Genomic DNA, 16,899 nt, shown 5'->3' with positions numbered 1-16,899 from the left:
ATATTTGAAGCAAAGATTTCATTTAGCTTGGTTTCAGGTATAAGAAACATCTTAAGAAGTAATTGATAGTAATTTTTCACCATACCAGCTCGTTAAGGCTCTTTTTATTATTCAAAAAATGGTGAGAAAGTTGTATTTGATCCACAAGATAGATAGATAGATTTATTTATTTCATAATACAGATTACATTATAAATTGCAGGCATGTCAATCTACAAGAATTCATATTATGATCGTCAAAACAGATATATACAAAAACGTAATCAATAAAATATCAATTCGAAAATTAAATAATTACAGGATACTAGTATTTTAAAAGAATGTCAAGATAGTATCTCCTGTAGAGGATCGTCAAAATCTATACATCGTTCATAAATTCATTAACAGAATACAACGGTCTATCCAACAAAAAAATAAAAAAATCTCTCAATCGGCGTTTGAATTTATAGCAAATTAAGTCGATGCAAATTTTGAGTTAAAATTTTCTCATGTTGGCTGGTAGAATTGACTTTCAAAAGTTGATTTTGAATGATAAATATTTAATAGCATAGATTTGTATATTATTTGTGCCTAATTTTATAGTTCATGTTTTTTCATCGCTTTAGTGTGGTGATTTTTTTGTGTTTGCAAAGTTTGTTCAAACTTCGTGTCTTCCAAACAATCGCAACTCTCAAGATTCCACTTTTCGAATCCCTCACGACGCTTGCTTGTGGTTAAATTTATGGAATCTTTCGCTTGCTCGGGTATCAATGTTGGCACGAGAGATTAAACAACAACTTTTCCCTTTTGTAAAACATATAACTATTTACAGATACTTTACTGTTTCGCTACAGACTTCTATTCGTTTAGCTTAACTACGCATGACAACGCGACGAGGACATTTTTGCTAATAGATCAACGCAACTACATATGACAAGTGACAATGATAAACGGTGACACGTTGTCACTGTGTCGCGCCTCGTTTGTCGCTTCTTTTCTTCGGGGTCACTATTTTATGAAAATGAAAATGAAATGAAAATCATTTATTTCGAGCTAAAAACTCATATAGTGTTAGTACATACAACAATGAAAAAATGAATGACGATGAATTTATGTGAATGACTATAGTTTTAGTGTCCTACAGCCTTAAAATATTATTTAGTATAAAAATTACTTGAAAAAATGACTGATATGTTTCATAAACACGAAACTTGTTCGCAATTTAAAATGGAATCATTAAACAAGCGGTTTCTAAAAGAAAGATAAAAGAAAAAACTTTAAATAAATATTCTGATTTATTTTTACATGCCAAATTTTCGAGACAACCTTCAAAGTTTCACTTAATCAAAATTTCAAATTATTTCCGACCACTTCTTGCTCTAAAACCACACAAATCATGATTAAGTTCCGTTTTCGCCAGGAATAATGAGTAAACATCTTCAAAATTATCTAAGAAATACTTGGTAAAGTCTTGAGCTACTAGAAATCGAATCGTAAAGTTTTCCACTACGCTGATCTGCATTCTGCTACATTTCAGCGACACGCGCACCGCGCCACCTTTAGGTATTCGTGCTAAATTGGAAGAAAACTGGGACGCGGGTGACAGCTGATGTCCCTAGACAATATGCAAAATATTCGCTTATTTCGTGTTCACCCGAGTTGGGATGTGGGAGATGTATACCTACGTCTGCGAAACACAAGTGCGAGGTTCACGTGTTCTGTAAATGTTGTAAATGTGTGTACAGATCGATTTGCAAAGCTGACGTGAATAAAATGAACTCTACGTGTGACATGTTTTAGGTAACCGTTGTATTCTTTACTAAATGTCGTGGTCAACGTGGGAGAAATGTTGATGGCAAATATCTAAGTATTTTCTGCGATAGGATGTCTGTGTGGATGTGTCTGATGTGGATTCTAGCTCACTTGGGTATCAAAATTAAAGTTCACATTAACTTTGATAAACCGAAATAAAGTTCTAAAGCCCGACCAGAAATATATGATCATTGTCAAGAGGGCGCTGTTATTTTCTTGTATAGAGTGACAGTTCAGTTTAGTACGAAATTTTTAGTTCCTATCAAATTCTGTAATATGGCGCGTGATCATATATTACTGGTCAGGCTTTAGCATTTCATGGCAACGCAGTGTGTGATGGGTGCCTTTGCGTGTGAAGGGACACAGGACTGGTTTGGTCCCTAGGGTTCCCCGTTTTGCGGATTTTTTATAGTTAATATAATATTACACTGAAAAAATATATTTTTAACCGAGGACCTTTTTGGCTCGGTTAAATTCATATCGGTAATTTTTAATAAGACTTAACTAAAAATCTTTAAGTGAACTTGGCATGGAGTAGACTTGTGAATATTGTTAAATATTCTTAGCTAAAAACAAATAAAACACAAGTCATTTCCAAATAACTTAATTTGTAAATTCAAACATTTTTGAACTTGATTCGAAACTACTAAGTCGTTTTGTCAACACACAATAAGCATGCTGTTGTTGATAAACAAGTATTTCAATCGGTTGCTTTTTACAAACACTTTTATTTCAAACTAAATGAGTTAACTCATTTGATTCTAAACTGAGTGTTTATTGATTTTAATCGAATAATATTCGTTTCATTTTTACAAACCATCTTATTTATCAATACATGAATTAACTTATTTAATTTCAGTCAAGTTCCTCATTTCCTTTTAAATAAATAAATTTAATCGCTTAGTCCTAGCAAACTACCTTATTTAATAGCAACCGGCTAGTGTCATTTAAATTAGTAGAGTAGTTAATCGGTAGAAAACAACCGAGACACTTATTTCAAAACAGCACAACACATCGATTATTTCGTTCATTTTTCTCGTTCACTCGTTCATTTGTCCGTCAAACCCCGCCCGTGTCTCATGTGCTCGCTACGTGCTCGGACATTATGGCATATGTCGTCGGTAGTTGGGATTTATACCCCTACCCTCAGGCAGTCTGTAATTATAGATTAAACTGTTAACGTGAGCTCCGTGTTTCAATATCGTTTCCTAGCCTAAATACCACAAATTGGCGACGATTTAGTAATTCACGCGTGTGTTTAGTGTTTAGTGGATATAGGTAAATGAAATCAAGCGATAAGAAGCAATTATGGCGAGTCACGGGAACATGTTTGGTGGCAGTCTCACTTTCGACCATCGAACACAGGAATGGGCGATATTTAAGAGTCGTTTAGGCCAGTTTTGCACGGCAAACGATATTACCGATGATTCGGATAAATCTGGAGCCAAACGAAAGGCAATCCTGTTGACGGCGTTGGTGGAAGACACGTACCGTGTTGCAAGGAGTTTGTTGTTCCCGACGGAGCTCGATAATGTCGAATATAAGACGCTTATACAGCATTTTGACGCTCATTTCGAATCAAAGAAAAGTTCTTTTGCCGAGCGTTATAAGTTTTATAAGGCGGAGCAGCGCATCGGGGAAGATTTAGCCGAATGGGCAACGCGAGTGCGTAATTTAGCAGAGCATTGTGGGTTTAAAACGGAACTCGACACTATGCTTCGTGATCGGTTCGTCCTCGGATTGGAGGATATTAAGGAGAAGGAGAAGTTATTCGCGCAAAACTTGGAGAGTTTGACGTTCAACCGGGCGCTGGAATTAGCGCAAAGTGTCCGCTGTGCGCGCCAGGCGCTACGCGCCGCCGGGCCCGCGCCCGCGCCCGCCGCGGCGGCGCCGGCGCCCGTGTACGCCGTGCGGACCGGCAGCGGAGCGGCGCGATCTGCGGTCATGCTAGACTCTCGTTGTGAAGTGTGTGGTTATAAAAGTCATTCGAAAGATCAGTGTCGTTTTATAAATTTCACGTGCACTAAATGTAAGGTCAAAGGTCATTTGAAGCGTATGTGTACGGGTAAGGCGAAATACAGGAGCAACCATTTCCTGACTGCGGATGACGACGACACCATCACAGGTAGTTTCGATCTTTTTAATATAAAATGCACTAATGAGAAACCTATGCTCGAGACGGTGTCTTTAGCGGGCGAAAACATTTTATGTGAGATAGATACCGGTAGTGCAATTTCAATTCTTCCTTACTCATTGTACATGAATGTTTTCGCCGCGTACGAGTTGCAGCCGTCGTTAGAAGTTTTTAATTGCTATAATGAAAGTAAGCTTATTCCAAAAGGATGCGTTACGTTGCCGGTGATTTACGAAGGTCGCACAAAACAGATTAAAATGTTCGTCTCGGAAAATAAATCCAAGAAACCCGTTTTATTAGGACGAAATTTCATATGTGCGTTTGACTTGCAACTAAGTACCAATTACTGTAATAATTTACAAAATCTCGATTTGGGAGATCAATTTAAAAACAAATATGCCAAATTATTTTCAGACGAATTAGGTGAATTTAACAAATATAAAATAACCTTAAAAATTAAACCCGATAGTACATTGAAATTTTTTAAACCACGTCCGGTGCCCTTAGCTCTTAAACCAAAAGTGGAGGCAGAGTTGCAGCGATTAGTCGAGTTAGGTATACTGGAGAAAATAGATCATTCCGATGTAGCTACTCCTATCGTCCCCGTATTGCGACCCGATGGAAATATACGCATTTGTGGCGATTTTTCGGTCACGCTTAATAAAGTTTTGTACTTAGATAATTATCCATTACCGAGAATAGAGGATTTATTTGCGAGGCTACACGGGGGAGTGGAATTCTCTAAACTGGACTTATCGCGCGCATACTCTCAGTTGGTTCTGGACGAGTCAAAACGCTTAACGTGTATAAACACTCATAAAGGATTATTTTGTTACAATAGGTTAGTTTTTGGTTTGTCAAATGCCCCGTTTATATTTCAACGAACAATGGAACAACTATTATCGGGAATAGAGGGAACGTGTATTTTTCTTGATGATATTTTAATTACGGGTCCTAACCGAGAAACGCATTTACAACGTTTAGAGCAAGTTCTGAGTAGGTTACAGGATGCGGGGTTGCGACTCAAACAGAGTAAGTGCGAACTATTTAAAGATTCCGTCGAATATTTAGGGTTCCGTATCGATAAAAATGGGTTGCATAAATCAGATAAAAAAGTGAAAGCCATTCTTAATTGTGAGTGTCCTAAGAATGTGAGCGAACTCAAGTCTTTTTTGGGCATGATTGGATTTTATAGATGTTTTGTTCCAAATACGTCCAGTATACTTGACCCCTTACACTTATTACTACAAAAAGGTGAAAAGTGGAAATGGGGCCAAGAGCAACAGGAAGCTTTTAACAAAATCAAGTGCGAATTAGCGTCCGATCGGGTGCTGGCGCACTATGACCCCGACCTGCCGACCGTGGTCACCGCAGACGCGGGCCCGCGCGGGTTGGCCGGCGTGCTAGCACAACGGCAGCGCGACGGCACAGAGCGTGTAGTGGCGTACGCTTCGCGATCACTTTCTAAGGCAGAACGTAACTATGCTCAAGTTCAGAAAGAGGCCGCAGCTCTCGTTTTTTCAATCAAGAAATTTCATCATTATTTATATGGTCGATCGGTTCCATTTACCTTGCGCACGGATCACAAACCGCTTTTGTCAATCTTCGGCAGCAAAAAGGGCGTACCTGAACTAGCGGCTAACCGTTTGCAACGGTATGCGTTGTTCTTATCGGCATATAACTTTAATATAGAATATGTTAAGGGAGAACACAACGTAGCCGATTTTTTGTCGCGTTCAGTAAATTCTGATCAGCGGGATAACCTAGAATCACAAAACGAACATGATAAAGCCATGTACATAAATTTTATATCGGATTCGATTTTAATGCCGCTTAGTGTTGTTGATATTCAAAAAGAAACCGCGAACGATGCAATTCTTAATAAGGTAAAAGATTACATAATTAACGGTTGGCCGGCTAAAATGCCATATGTTGATTTAAAACCATATTTCGCTTGTCGTTTAGAGCTGTCATTGGAAAATGGATGCATTTTAAGAGGCCATAAGGTCGTAATTCCCTCGGTATACAGAGAACAATTGCTGACAGAATTGCATAGCTCCCATTTCGGAATCGTAAAAACTAAAGCGGAAGCCCGAGCGCGAATGTGGTGGCCACATATAGATAGGGATATTGAGGACAAAATAGGTACATGCAATATTTGTCTTGCATTACGCAGTGACCCTCCCCGCGCGCCGCTAGCACCGTGGCCCTACCCGGCCCATCCTTGGGAGCGCGTGCATTTAGATTTGTTTTCGTGGCAAGCGAAACAGTTTTTAGTTGCGGTTGACGCTCACTCAAAATGGGTGGAATGTTTTTTGTTAACGGTGACAAATACTAGCGCCATTATAGACAAATTATGCGAAATTTTTAGTAGATATGGTTTGGTGCGAACTTTAGTTACCGATAACGCTAGCAATTTTTGTTCCAGTCAATTTGAAGAATATTGTAAGATAAACGGTATGCAACATGTTACTATCGCGCCATACCATCCAGCATCAAATGGGCAGGCGGAAAATACGGTAAAAACTGTAAAACAGGCCGTTAAAATAATAATGCAGCAGAATAAAAGCCAGCAAGAAATAACACGGAAACTCAACAAATTTTTATTCGACTACAGAAACGCAGTACATTGTACGACCGGTTACGCGCCCGCCCAACTGATGCTGGGTCGCATGCTGCGCTGCCGGCTCGACCTGCTGCGCACGTCGCCGCCCGCAGCCAGCGCCAGCGCCGCTGCCGCCACCGCCGCGGTGTCGTCCTCATCCGCAGCGCCTAATCCGCTGACTAATGTGCGTGCGAAACAGATCTTACACAGTAAACAATATGGTGGATTACGTAAATGTAATTTTAATATGAATGATACTGTATTAGTGAAACACATATTTTCAAATGGGAATAAACATGAGTGGAGAAAAGGGATTATTATTAAGAAACTGGGGTCAAGAATATATGAAGTATTTGTGCCCGACTTGAACGTAACAGTTAAAAAACACATCGATCAGCTGTTGGCATACAAAGGAGCACAGCTTGAAATTGACGTGGAGGATTTGAGCCTATACGGAGATGAAGATGACGGTGACTCAGAGCTCGAAGGAGTCAACGATAATGATTCGTTCTGTTCACTCCCAGATGATGGGCAACCTGCATCATCACAGACCTCAGCAGAAATGCAGGACAGTGCTCAATCTAACAATGAGGTCATTGATGGCCGCCCTGAGGGCCAGTTGACCCGGCCAGAACGGGGCCAGGAGGCCAGCGCGGCCGCGGGAAGCGCCGCGAGCGGGCCGGTACCCGACTCCCCCAAGCCTGCTTCTGGTGGACGGCTTGTGCGATCCACTAGAAATAAGAACGCTATTTATAAGATTTAGTTTATTTTCTTTTTTCTTTATTTTCTTTTTTACTGTTATTTTTGGTAACTATTGGTGGAGGGATTATGGCATATGTCGTCGGTAGTTGGGATTTATACCCCTACCCTCAGGCAGTCTGTAATTATAGATTAAACTGTTAACGTGAGCTCCGTGTTTCAATATCGTTTCCTAGCCTAAATACCACTTACCCGCTAGGACGCCTTTTATTATTTTATATTCTAGTTCATCTATGCGTGCTCGCGTAAAATAGGCTAGAAAAGTGTGTGTAAAATAAGATTAAAGTGTGGTGGTGCAGATAAAGTAAAAGACAAGACAGTAAAACACAAGAAGTCCCGGGACTTGCCCCATAAAGTGCACCCCGACCAAAATGGATGAGGAGGTCCGAAATTTATTAAAGGCGTGGAATCTCGATGCTTATATAGAAGTATTCAAAGGTAAGTACTTTCTTTGTTTTTTCATCTTAGGTAAGCCTTAACATTTGTTGTTACAACTAGCGACACGAATCACGAGTTCTGACCTTGAATGCGCAAAATACACTTTTCATACATCGTCCATCGTTTTAGTACTGCGCATATTCCCTCCACTCCAACGGTCAAAACTATCGCGCCGCTAGTTGTATTCAATTGTGGCCATGCGTAGAATTCTCCCGGTAAAACTTACTAGAAAGACGCATGTCCGGGAGCATCGTCATTTGTTTATATTTCTGAGAAGACGACTAGTCGTGTGTGGCGTAGAGGTGAGATGATCTGACTGCCAACCCACGGGTCGCGTGTTCGGTCCCCGCACGTTGTAAACGTGGGCTTAAATTAACATAAATATAACTCAAGTCTTACTGCTGTCGCCAGGGCAGAGGGGCGGGGGGGCGCCGGGTTCCGACGAGCTAAATAAGATATTCTTCTAATTTTATAATTTATATTGCAGATAATGAGATAACATCTTTATCACTGCCCCTATTAGGGGAGGCAGAAACAAAAGATTTGATTCCTAAAGTGGGGCCGAGGTCAATATTTTTAAGAAATTTGGAAATATATAAAAAGACTATGCACCCGGACTGCCAAAATTCAACTGTAAGTTGGTGCCTTACCTTGGAAAAGGTTTGGTGTTGCCTGTGTTTTATTTTGCATTCAAGCTTTGCAGTCTTTTATTTCCCTACATTTTGAATGCTTTAATTTGCAGGCATGTGAAGATTTGGATATATCTATAACAGATCTACTGCATTATCCGCTTGAAAATCAAGCGGGAACAAGCACACCTACACCGAAATCTCCTATTCAAATCACTTCGAGTTTACCGAACCCAACTTTGACAATAGCAGTTCCTGCTGACAGCCAAATAATTGATGTATATGTATGTATTTTTATCTTTTCTTTTGCATATTTCAGTATGATAAATGTAAACTTTTGAGTGACTAAATATCACAATGACTATTTTACAGGGATGTACATGAATATTCCTCAAAACTGAAATGTTTAATTTAATTACCATGAAATATTTTCATTAGTGAGCACAAATCAAACAAATCTTGTGGAGACGACTCAATGATGAAGATGATTACTTTAATTTATTTTATGTTGACCTAGTGTGATTCATGAAATGAGAATTGATAAATCCCTGTAGTATAGTTGTATAGAATTATGATGTTGGTTGTTAATTTTATTATGTACCTGGGTCAGGCTGGCAATTTTTGTACTTTTTCCTTTTGGTTTTAGCCAAATAATTATATGCTAAGACTAGCGTTTGCTCGCGACTTCGCCCGCGTAGAATACCTTTTTAAACACTGAGATAGTTTATCCAATTCAATACATTATTGTTTCTTCAAACAAATTTCAATACCCACATTTCACCCCCCGTTAGGGAATGAATTTTTCAAAATCCTTTCTTAGCGGATGCCTACGACATAATAGCTATGTGTATGCCAAATTCCAGCCCAATCCGTCCAGTGGTTTGAGCTGTGCGTTGATGGATCAGTCAGTCAGTCACCTAAGCCTTTTATTGATTGTATGTTACTGAGTTCAAATTTTTTTTTTTCAGGATTTAAAATTGCTATTAAGTAGCAGTCTAGAAGGAAAAGGCCTTCTTAATTTGGACAATAACATCCCATTAGAAAACGCATCACGACAAAGATTGGTTAGATTAATTGGTACAGCAATATTAAGGGACACTCCAGATAAATTGATTAGAACTACCGTTTATGCCAATTGGGCCAGAGAAATAGTACGAGTATTTCCATGTGAAAAACCATCTGTGTACTTTCACAGTAAAATTGTAGAGTCTACACGTGGCCTTATCACCAGATTGGCTGGCAAGTTGCCTGATCAAATACATAATTTGAAAAGGAAATATCGGGAATCCGGTGTAATTGAAAAACGCAGACGAATTTCAAGATCCTCTGATACATCAAACCCATCTTCACCATTGCTACGCTTACCTGAAGAATACATTCTAGAACAAGAGGAAGATATCCCTGATGCCATTTTATGGCTGAAAAATTCCAGTGAGCCTTGGTCAACCGTTTTACAAAAGTGGACAGAGACAACCCGAACTCGCTTAAACCTTTCCAAAGAATTATCCATATCTCAATATTTTAAGGAGTACCCGGCTTTGAAGAAAGCAACTGGATATGTATTAGTAAGTATCTAGGTATATAAAAAAAAGTACCTTAAAGTTAAATTGAAGTTATTTTTTGACTAACATTATGACTTTGTTCTCAGCTGGAAAAAGACTTTGAAGAGTTATATGCTGGGAAGTATACAGATATTGTTGAGAGTTTTGCTCCTTTAAAAGAAAAAAATTTTAAACTGGCCGAGAAGAAAAACAATGCTCACAGCAAGGATACAACTCTAAATGAACTTCTCAGTTTGAAAGATTGTAAGTATATCTACACTATTTATTTTCGTGTAGGGTGCAAAATGTCCATTTTCATTACAAACATTTTGGAAAAAAGTTTTGTTTATACATCTTTATTACATTTTCTTAAACCTTATTAAAAAAAAATATTTGTTTTTAAGCTAAAAACATGTAAAGAATAATTTGTAAAAAATATGTATACAACATAAAAACTAAAAAAATATGTATAAAAAGTAATTATATTTTTTTAACATGTATAAAAATGTAAAAAAGCATTATTTTTTTGAAGAATGTATAAAGAAATGTAAAAAATAGTCTTTCTTTAATATTAAGAAAAATGCATTTTAAAAATTAACGTTTTTGTTTTAAAAAATATTTATGCTTGTTCGATTCATATTTAAATGCTTGTTCTGTTCATATTTAAGTCATTTTACGATTTGGAAATTTTGCAACTTGGACATTTGCTCGCGTTATATAGCCAATGTGTTAATCCAGGACCTTATCTGGGTGAATCAACTTTTTTTGTTTTGTTATCCTGTCCCGTTGTCCAAGGGACAACAGTGGCACAGTTTGTTTGAAGAAACGTTGTATGCCGTTCTATTAACATGCTTAGTAGGGGGCCCATTATGGACATTGGTTATAACGACAACAAAAACGCAAGTTTGATACATTTAAGTACCATAAAACCAGTATTTCAATGAACTTTTGTCCCCTGGACAACTAATCGTAACCATGGCAACGAGTGACGCTAAAAAGTTGATTCTCCCATCTATCTACTTACCAAATTTCATCCAAATCCGTTCAGCCGTTTAGGCGTGAAAGCGGAACAAACGACCAAACATCCATCCATACTTTCGCATTTATAATATTAGTTAATTAGTATGATTATTTTGCCTATCTTAAGCTGTTAAAATACGTTTATTTTCTGTATATACAGGGTGTCCCAAAACTCGACGTCAACCTTTTTGAGTGCTGATAGGCTAGGTCATGACTAACCAGAATATCACAATATGACCTTAATAAAAAAATCGTTAGTTTTCGAGATATTCGCATTTTTATTTTTAGATTTTGTATGAAAAACATCTTTGTTGGACTTTGAGGACAGTTTGTAAAAAAAAACATAATACAATTAAGTCAGCCAGATACAACAAAAACTTCCTCATTTTATCAGCTTTCCAAAATAGTACATTACGATACAAGTGCGAAAAATAGGAAATTCGAAACGAGTGGCGATAAATTAAAACACGACCGAAGGGAGTGTTTTAAATCGACACGAGTTGCGAATTACCTATTCGCACATGTATCGTACAACGTTTTACAGTACATATGGCCCTTTAAATGTTCGACACAGTAACGTAATATGCTACTTCTCGCACTAGTGCTATAAAGTAGCCCCATATGTACTGTAAATGTAATAAGAGTTAGAAAAATTGAAAGTAATTATACCAAAATTAACGATTTCGTTTATTTTAATATTGGGACACTGCAGTGCTAAGAAAAACTTTTTGTTTCAGCATCGGAAGAGAGCTCCAACATTGCTTGCATGTTATTAATCCCTACACTTTTGGCTGTAACAAGTATACGGTTAAAAAACTGTCAAAAAAAAGTCTGGCGGCCATCGAAAGACGAAGTCAGGGAAGGATTCATCACACACGTGAAAAATGATTGCGATGTGAGGTCAGTTATAAATGCTAGGAGAGAAAAATTTAGGCAATGGGGTCTTACAGTACAACCCTTCATTATAATCGTGGGTACATCTCTTGACACGATTAAATCTTATTTTCTAATTATCGATGAAGTGTGGTACGATCTTCCTAACATTTTGTCTGTTGTTAGTGCATGTTTTAAATTGATCTGGGTAGTCAATGCCCAATATTCAGCAGAGTGTCTTAGTACGTGGATGTTCATTCAGCGCGCGTATTTTAAGCTTAATACTAAATTTGATACTCAATCAACATCAGCTCATACCCTGTTGGGAGAGCTGGGCATTGATATATGATATACTTACATAAAGAGTTTTAATATTCAAAAAGAAGAAAACCTATTTTTAATTGCTTAATACACTTCAGCAGTTAAGGAAAGATTTGTTTGTTGTAAGCGTTTAGTATTACTTTTTTTTTAACATAATGGTTATTTGTTTTATCTGTAGATATGCCGTAGATATAAAGGCATTTAGGAATCATTTAAAATTTAAACACAGTAACCGCACTATAGCGACATATGAGTGCTGCGAAGATGACTGTAGGAGGTCATTTCAAATATATAGTTCTTTTAAAAGGCACTTAGAGAAATGTCATGTATCTAAAGAACAATGCTTGCAGACATCTAATATTGTAGAAAATAACGATTTCAATTCGCACGAATTGCCGCCATCAGACAATGTTTTAAATCAAAGCAATGTAAACATACCCTCATGTTCGGTTTCTTCTGAATTGTCATACTCTTTACAACAAACAAGCTCAATCGATAACGTTATTTCCACATTTATAGCATCACTTTATGGTAATACATTGCTGCCCAGAAATGTAATTCAAAGCATTGTTAATAATCTAAGTGACTGTCTAACTTCATTGGTCCCAGTAATAGAACAGAGTGTCAATAAGGTTTTGGTTGAACATTCAATCAGTTCGACTGGTATTTTAAAGAATTTAACTAATGAAGTACAGACTGCAGTAACATCTTCATTAAACAATTTTTTGACCGAACGTAAACGTTTGAATTATTTTTTTGAAAAAGGGTCTTACATTAAACCTCACCCTGTGTGTATTGGACAACGGCTTACTGCAGTGAAAAGTCAAGGAATAACACGTTTGCAACCTGTAGACTGCCATGAACAATTTATTCCTCTAAGAGAAACTCTAAAAAAATTTTTATCTCTAAATAATGTATTATCTGAAATGTTACAGTACATTGAAAGTTTAAATTTAAAACAGGAAAAAGAAAATTTTATTCAAGGTACATATTGGAAAGAGAGAATGAATCACCATGACGACAGGACAGTGATTCCTTTATTTATGTATTTTGATGACTATGAGACCGGAAACGTTCTTGGGAGCCATGCTGGTGTACATAAATTGGGGGCAGTTTATGTTTCTATTCCATGTCTTCCTCCCTGGCGCTCTTCTGCTCTTTCCAATATATTCTTAGTTTTATTATTTCATTCATCGGACAGGATTTCTTTTGGTAATCACATTATATTTCGTCCAGTTATAAACGAATTGAATTATTTAAGTGAAATTGGTATATCCATAGACATTCCAACTTACAAAGGAAATATCTACTTTGAACTTGGTTTGATTCTGGGTGATAATTTAGGGTTACATTCAATGCTAGGACTTGTGGAAAGCTTCTCAGCTAACTATTCATGTAGGGTATGTAAAGTAACTAAAACTGATCTAAAGAAACAGTGCTTTGAAGATGAGACTCAGCTACGCAATAACGATATGTATATTGCAGATTTGGCTTTGGGTAATGCAACTTTGACAGGTGTTAAAGAAAGATGCGTTTTTCTAGACGTTAAATACTTTGATATGTTTCAGCAGGTTGGGGTTGACATAATGCATGATGTTCTGGAAGGTGTAGCAAAATATTTATTAAGTTTTATGTTATTAGAGTACACTCGGAGGCTTAATTTGTTTTCTTTATCTGTTCTTAATGACAAAATGTCATCAATGGACTTTGGACCAGATTCTAAAAATAGACCATGTTCGATAGAAAAAGATCATCTGATTCGGGGTACATTACGTTTATCTTCAGGGGAGATGTTAACTCTTTTACGATTCCTGGGAATAATGATTGGAGATTTCGTGCCGAGAGAAGACTTTATTTGGATTTTATATGTAAAATTGAGAAAAATTCTTGACATAATTCTTAGTGCAAAAATTACAGTCGGCACAGAAGATTTGTTACAAGTATTGATAGGTGAATTTAATGAGCTATATATAAAAATAACCAAAGACAGTCTAAAACCAAAATTTCATAATATGATTCATTATCACTCTGCTCTTGTAAAATACGGACCTATTTCTTCATTATGGTCAATGCGATTTGAAGGTAAACATAGACATTCAAAAATGGCTGCGAAAGCATCATGCAATCGTGTTAACCCGACTTTAACTTTGGCTATGAGACATCAACTTCAACTAAATGAAATATTTCACCGTGGCAGTCTAAGTGATGTTCTAAAAGTAGAACCTAAGAAGAAAGTTTCGCAGTCAGCCACAAAGATTGTTCAATCAAAATTACATTTAGATTCTTCCAAATCATTAATAAGTGTGAATTGGGCTATGTATTCATCTGTACGTTATGACATAGGGTGTATACTTGTACATAGCGTAAATGATGATGAGTATCTTTACAATTTCTTAATTGTGAACCAAATTTACCTATACGACGTAAATCAGTTAATTTTTTCGGGTACGTTGTTAGATACTGTTGAGTTTGATGATCATTATTATGCATACCATGTCAAAACTCCTGACCAAGTTGTCTATTGCACTGTATTTTATGAATCCTTACTTTCACCGATTCCAAATGCTAAGAGTGTTTCACTATATGGTAAACAGTACATAGTTTTGAGAAGTCCCTTGTAATTTTTTTTTTATTGTATTGTTAGAGATGTAAAAAATATTTTTATCACCAGTGATAAGTTTCAAGACACCAAATGTCTTATAACCTGCTGAATTTTGATCCGTGGTATCCGGTAATATGTACGTGGTATCGTACGTACGTGTTTGTTGTCCTGAAATCTATCAAATAAAATGGCTTTGTCAGCTGATCCCAAAAATATAGTACATGAATGCATTACAGCTTCTGGTATTCTATAAATCAATCAGCAAATGTTAAAACATGCTAAGTTTGGACTATTCGAGGTAGAAAAAGATTGAAAGCATAAGATGTAAAAGCTAAAGAAGTTTCGGTGGTTTGGATATGAGGATATTTCAAGTCGTTTGTATTATATATACTTTATAAAAATGCCTTCAACCATTTTCTACCTAGAGCAGTCCAAACTTGGCATGTTTTAACATTTGCTGTTTGATTTATATAATACCGATAGCTGTAATGCATTAATGTACTATGTGATTGGGATCGACAAAGCCATTTAATTTAATAGGTTTCAGAACTACAAATTTCAAAATTACATACAAAAAAGAAGACATTAGGTATATATTGACAAGCAAGCGGCGCAGGCGCAGAGAGTTTGGGCACGTTATATCAAGCATTATTTTGAACATAATTGCAAATTTTCAGCCGGTTATGGAAGATTTAGTGTCTAAAACTTTATAATCCTACACTATAAGATTCTTTTTAAAGTTGACCTAGATTAGATTAATTATTAATCCTACAGTATGATTACTTTTAAAGTTGACTTAGATTAGATTGATTATTAATCCAACACTATAAGATTATTTTTAAAATTGACCTAGATTAGATTGATTATAAATAAATGTGAAACTTATATGAAACTAGAGGTATTATATGAAACTCTTCTATGTATCGTTTCGTCTAAAGGCAAAAATAAATCAGTGTCATTATACTCATGTTTGTTTGAAATTTCCAAAGAACCCCCGTTATTTTTCAGCAAAGCTACTCGGTAACTATAGCCGCTTTACAGCAATGCTCTCAGTAACTTAGTAAGTATTCTAAAATAATTTAAGCTCATAGGTATTATAAATAAAACTTGTATCTGTATGTAAATATTAATAAAACTTGTATCTCTATGTACAGATAGTTACTGCAACCAGTTCAACGGTAGCTGCTGCAATGTTATTCGGTAAATATAGCTATTATAGTTTATAGGGTAGTTATAGCAATGTTATTCAGAACACGACGAAACCAATTCAATTGCTACATAGATATACAGACAGTATTATGAATAAAAATTATTTAATGTATTATTGATAAAAAATTTGAAAGTACCTAAATAACGTTTAATCATAATATAGTCTGCTCCATATGTTAGGTTGTCTGGAAGAGATCGCCTATTGGCGCTAAGGCCGCCTTTGCCCACTGTATAGCTTAACTGTTTTTCTGTATTTTTGTTTCTGTGGCAATAAAGTGTGTATCTATCTATCTATCATACTGTACCGATTGAATTGATTTCGCCGTGTGCTGAATAACATTGCTATAAATACCCAATAAACTAGCTGTATATACCGAGTAACATTGCAGCAGCTACCGAGTAAATCGGTTGTAGTAACCCAATAAATTGGCTATATAACCGAGTAACATTGCAGCAGCTACCGAGTGAATCTGTTGTAGTAACCCAATAAATTGGCTATATATACCGAGTAACATTGCGGCAGCTACCGAGTGAATCTGTTGTAGTAACCCAATAAATTGGCTATATATACCGAGTAACATTGCAGCAGCTACCGAGTGAATCGGTTGTAGTAACCCAATAAATTGGCTATATAACCGAGTAACATTGCAGCAGCTACCGAGTGAATCTGTTGTAGTAACCCAATAAATTGGCTATATATACCGAGTAACATTGCGGCAGCTACCGAGTGAATCTGTTGTAGTAACCCAATAAATTGGCTATATATACCGAGTAACATTGCAGCAGCTACCGAGTGAATCGGTTGTAGTAACCCAATAAATTGGCTATATAACCGAGTAACATTGCAGCAGCTACCGAGTGAATCTGTTGTAGTAATCCAATAAATTGGCTGTATTTACCGAGTAACATTGCAGCAGCTACCGAGTAAATCGGTTGTAGTAACCCAATAAATTGGCTATATAACCGAGTAACATTGCA

At 36.7% G+C, this 16,899-nt stretch overlaps 2 protein-coding genes across 8 annotated transcripts in view; both read left to right on the top strand.

Moving 5' to 3' along the window:
- Positions 1-16,899, top strand: part of LOC133528297 (neural cell adhesion molecule 2-like) — a 525,889-nt gene that overhangs the window by 443,509 nt on the left and 65,481 nt on the right. The window lies entirely within an intron of this gene.
- LOC133528103 (uncharacterized) lies at positions 7,481-15,675 on the top strand. Of its 5 annotated transcripts, XM_061865329.1 has the most exons (6): positions 7,481-7,726; positions 8,214-8,359; positions 8,469-8,639; positions 9,324-9,920; positions 10,004-10,160; positions 11,654-15,675. In XM_061865329.1, exons 1-6 carry the CDS (start codon positions 7,660-7,662, stop codon positions 12,136-12,138), a joined length of 1,623 nt encoding a protein of 540 aa, XP_061721313.1. In that variant the 5' UTR covers positions 7,481-7,659; the 3' UTR covers positions 12,139-15,675. The 5 variants fall into 5 exon arrangements, with proteins under 5 accessions (XP_061721313.1, XP_061721311.1, XP_061721310.1 ...); XM_061865327.1 differs by having other exon boundaries at positions 9,324-10,160; XM_061865326.1 differs by having other exon boundaries at positions 7,481-8,359.

This window comes from Cydia pomonella, chromosome 19 (assembly GCF_033807575.1).
Source record: "Cydia pomonella isolate Wapato2018A chromosome 19, ilCydPomo1, whole genome shotgun sequence".
Lineage (NCBI taxonomy): Eukaryota > Metazoa > Arthropoda > Insecta > Lepidoptera > Tortricidae > Cydia > Cydia pomonella.
This window is presented reverse-complemented; position numbering and strand designations above follow the sequence as displayed.